This window comes from Hemitrygon akajei, chromosome 1, assembly GCF_048418815.1.
Source record: "Hemitrygon akajei chromosome 1, sHemAka1.3, whole genome shotgun sequence".
Taxonomy (NCBI): Eukaryota; Metazoa; Chordata; class Chondrichthyes; order Myliobatiformes; family Dasyatidae; genus Hemitrygon; species Hemitrygon akajei.
The window spans coordinates 181,317,955-181,322,890 of record NC_133124.1 but is presented as its reverse complement, the minus strand read 5'-3'; the positions used below and the strand labels follow the sequence as shown (position 1 = coordinate 181,322,890).

The 4,936-nt window shown below is 52.1% G+C and overlaps 1 protein-coding gene across 1 annotated transcript in view; it reads left to right on the top strand.

Annotated features, from left to right (window-relative positions):
• LOC140733036 (Friend leukemia integration 1 transcription factor-like) overlaps positions 1-3,096 on the top strand; it is a 13,184-nt gene extending 10,088 nt beyond the window's left edge. Inside the window, exon 3 of the mRNA XM_073055820.1 lies at positions 615-3,096. Coding sequence (XP_072911921.1) covers positions 615-1,168 — 554 coding nt within the window. The 3' untranslated portion in view covers positions 1,169-3,096. The remainder of the gene's footprint in view (positions 1-614) is intronic.
• Positions 3,097-4,936: the final 1,840 nt, after the last annotated feature.

The window sequence follows — 4,936 nt, the reverse complement described above, 5'->3', positions numbered from 1 at the left end:
CTTTCTCAACCCCTCCAGCTGCCTCATCGCTCTCTCCCCTTCCCCTTGTCCACAAGAGACAGAGTGGAGGGAGGGGCATTCCCCGAGGCCATTCAGATGATCAAATCCGTGCTATCTCCTCATAAATCTTGCGTCAACTCCACACATTGCACTCACTTCAGACGCCTCCTGTTTTCTATGTTTCAGTCAAGGTATTGAATCTCTCGGTTAGACAGCATGTCCTATAAAAGCAGGACATTTCTCTTTGGAGCAAAGCACCAGAGGAGAGGTGTACAAGATGACAAGAGCCGTAGATAAAGTGGACAGCAGGAGAATTTTTCCCAGGGCAGGAATGGCTAATACGAGGGAGCATTATTTTAAGACGATTGGAGAAAAGTCTAAACAGTCTTCACAGGAATTTGTTAAACATTAGTGCTGCCAGGGGTTGTGGTACAGGCGGATACATTAGGAATATTTTGGAGACTCTTGGTCAGTGGATGAAAGAAAACTGGAGGGCTGAGGGAATGGTTACATTGAGTAGGTTGAAAGGTTGGCACAACACTGTGGGCCGATTGGCCGCCTGTACAGTACAGTAATGTCCTGTCTCCTCTTCTCTCCCCCCCCCCCCCCCACAGGCAGCGGACAGATCCAACTGTGGCAGTTTCTCCTGGAACTCCTCTCCGACGGCTCCAACGCGGCCTTCATCACCTGGGAAGGTAACAACGGCGAGTTCAAGATGACGGACCCGGACGAGGTGGCGCGGCGCTGGGGGGAGCGCAAGAGCAAGCCCAACATGAACTACGACAAGCTGAGCCGCGCCCTGCGCTACTACTACGACAAGAACATTATGACCAAAGTCCACGGCAAGCGCTACGCCTACAAGTTCGACTTCCAGGGCATCGCTCAAGCCCACCAGCCCCACGCCCCCGAGTCGCCCATCTTCAAATACTCGGCCGAGCTGCCCTTCGCCGCCGGCTACCACCACCCGCAGAAGACCAGCTTCACCTCCGCTGCCGTGACCGGGCCGCCACCGACGCACCACCCCTCCCCCGCCCCTGTCTCTAGCGCCCCGTTCTTCGGACCCAGCAGTACCTACTGGAGCTCGGCGCCAGCCACTATCTACTCGGCGCCTGCCGTAGCCCGTCACCCGGCAACCCACGTCCCTTCCCACCTAGGAGCCTTTTACTGACCAAGGGTGGGTGGAACCCTCGACGTGCGTGAACCACACCCCCACACCCCTTTCCCCTCCTCCCGCCCTTCTCCTGGCTTCTCGGGAACCAAAGTGTTAATGCATTTCCTCAGTGGACCTCACTCACCTAACCCAGTTTAAGCATCCGTCGAGGCGCCCCCGTCTTGCTCGGGGACTTGGTCACGGAGATCTACGCAACAGAACTGCAAGCTGGCGTAGAATCCCGGCATATTTCTCTCGCTTGGGACGTTTACATGACGATTTTTATCTCATGGACAATTGGCGACGACGTTATCCCGAAGAACAACCCGGCCTCTCGCCATAACTAAGAAATGTGTGTATATATATATATGTTCTATATAATGTATAATTGTAGCTGTCCAAGAGAAGTTGCTCTCGAAGAAGCTTCGTCAATGAAGAGTAGCAGCCATTCTCGGACCGGACGTCACGCCGCCTTGGGCGGATACTGTCGGTTGTCTGTACCGTTTCCACAGCCCCCTCCCTCCTTCACCCCACCACCACCACCACCACTCCACACAGCCCACTTCCCTCCAGGAATGAATTTGCTTGGGGAGGCGGGTCAGATGACGGGACTTGAATCCTTTCTTGATGGGCGCGAATGATGTTTGGAGGAGGGAGCGTCTCTTGGTGATGGGGTTCAGTGAGATGCGCATGAAAGGCGGGGAGGGTCGAGAACAAAGTCTTTGGATTGACGGCTGTCAGGAGAGGAGATTAGGTTCAAGGACGTCAGGAGAAGGAACGTGCGTGATCATCGATTCAGTGAAGTCAGGATGGGAGAGAGAAGCCATTGGCCACGGACCTCATGAGAACGTGACAGGAAGCGTGCCCATTGATAATAGACTTAGTGATGTCATTGATCATCCTGTTTGATTCGATGAGGTCATGATAGGGGACAGAGTTCATTGTTCAATTATAGCGTGAGAGAGGAACGTGTCCATTGGTCAATTAATACAATAAGTCGTGTCTACTGGACATGAATCTAATGATATCGTGACAAGAAGTGTGTCTATTGGTGTCTTTGAGGGCGAGTTCAGATGACGCATCAAGAATCGGAGTGCATCAATTGGTCATTGGAGATGACATCATGATAATAATATATGTCTAATGACCTTTGATTCAGTAAGGTTATGATAGGAAGGGAATGTCGATTGGCTATGGACTGAATGTCATCATGACGAGAGAGTGGCCATTGGTTGTAGGTTCAATGAGGTAGCAGTAAGGGAGAGACCCCCCGATCAGTTACGTTGCGACATAGGTGTGTGTCTATTGGTCGCGGAGTCAATGAGGTCACGATGGGTGGGTTGAAGGGAGAGGGTCTGGTGGAAGCACTGCACCATCACACAGTCACTGGAAATCTTTGGTTCGATGCGCACTTTCACTGCTATCTCACTGTACGTGCAAAGTTTATCCGCTCACTCTCCCTTCCCTCCAGTCGCCTTCCACATCCCCGTCAGAAAGACTTGTGAGATTACTTAACCCTCGATCTTTCAGTGAGGGGTCAAAACGCGCAGGACTCCTAGAAGTTGGAATTAACCTTGAATAGATGCCTGATGATTGGCAGAGATCATTGGGCCTGTCACCTCGAGACACCATCCACCCCCACACAAAGGTGCAGCAACCGACATCCGACCCCCCCCCCCCCCACCCCCAGCCAAATCCTGTACACCATAGACCTGTTCTTCCTCCTCAGCTAGAAAAAAGATGGAGAATGACCTTAGGTTGTGGGAGTTGAGGATGAACAAACGGACGCCCCAAACCCTCTCTTTTCCCAGGCTCCGGGGCCCCATTAAGGTCACAGAATGCACCGCCTTGGAAAAACTTGGCTGAAGGAGGGAGGGAGCCGGGATTACCGTAGCCTCTGTGTTTTACTTTGATGTAATGAAATGAATAAATTTATATTTAGAGGATCCGGGGGTGACTGTGAACACGTCTGAACTCCGAAACTTTCCTTTGACCCACCGCCTACATTTCCCGAGCACCACATTGGCCGTCACTGGGGGACAAGTGTCTCTCTCCTCTCATTCTCCTCTCTTCTCACTCACTCTCACACGACACACTGGGGAAAGGATCTCTCTCTCTCTCTCTCTCTCTCTCACACACACACACACACACACACACAGACCCTCACTGGGAGACGGGACACACACACACACTGACCCTCACTGGGAGACGGATATCTCCCGCACACACACACTGACCCTCGGTGAGGGGGACAGATCTCTCTCACATACACGCATTGACCCTCACTGGGGGACGGGTCACACACACACTGACCCTCGGTGAGGGGGACAGATCTCTCTCACATACACGCATTGACCCTCACTGGGGGACGGGTCACACACACTGACCCTCACTGGGGGACAAGTGTCTCTCTCCTCTCATTCTCCTCTCTTCTCACTCACTCTCACACGACACACTGGGGAAAGGATCTCTCTCTCTCTCACACACACACACACACAGACCCTCACTGGGAGACGGATATCTCCCGCACACACACACTGACCCTCGGTGAGGGGGACAGATCTCTCTCACATACACGCATTGACCCTCACTGGGGGACGGGTCACACACACTGACCCTCACTGGGAGACAGATATCTCCTGCACACACACTGACACATTGACCCTCACTGGGGGATGGGTCACACACACTATCATTGGGGGGGGGGGGATATTGGTCTTTATGATGTGAGGATTTCACTGTACAACATGGGACAGCACATCACAGAGAACAGGCCCTTCAGCTCCCAATGTCTGTGCTGAACATGATGTCAAATTTAACTAATTCCCCTGTGCCTGCATGCGTCCTGTACCCCCATTCCCTGCACGTCCATGTGCCTAACATCCTCTTAAACACCTCTATCGTTTTTGCCTCTGGCAGCACATTCCAGACCTCCACCACTCTCTGTGCAGAAATAAACTTTCCCTTCTCAACTTACAACTCTTCCCTTGAGTATTCTGTTGTTTCCACCGTGTGGAGAAAGATTTGGAACTTCACTTTGCCTATGTTGTAAAGCTCTTCCAGTCCCCAGTGCTCCAGAGAAAACAGCCCAAGTTTCTCCGTCCTCTACGCGGAGTGTGTAGGGAGCCTCAGTGGGACCGCAGCTGGAATGTGGTGCCAGGTTCTGGTCTCCTTACCTACACAGAATATTCACCAGAACTGTTCCAAGGGCAACATTTTTGAGTTGGGCGAAGGTATACTCTGTAGTCAGAGGAACGGGGAGATCAAACTGAAGCTCACCAAATTCATACAGAGAAGGAACTCCACGCCACCCCCTGGCCAGTACTAGGAATCCCAGCCTCAGAATAACAGGTTAGCTGTTCAGGGTGGAGACCGAAGAAATTTTAAAAATTACCTCTCTTCTCTCCGATTCCTCTTCTTCAGCTCTGAGGCATTCTCCCTCAGCTATCTTGTACTCCTATCTTGTTCACCTGTCATGATGCCGGCCCCTGCTGTTTGCCCTCCACCTGCCTTCTTTCCCCAACTTCTGCCCCCTTCCTTTTCTCGTCCAGGTGAAGGGCCGCAACCTGAAACATTGACTCCGTGGTTGCAACCTGAGTCTCTCCAACATTTTGTATGTGTTGCTCTGAATTTCCAGCATCTGCCGAATCACCTGTCTTTGAAAATCTTTGGAATATTTTACCCTGGAACTCCGCAGTGGTTCTGTGCCTGACACACAGTCCCTTCATCAGTCAGGGCACTGAATACAGGGGTTGGGACAAAACATTGCACAGCTGTACAAGACGT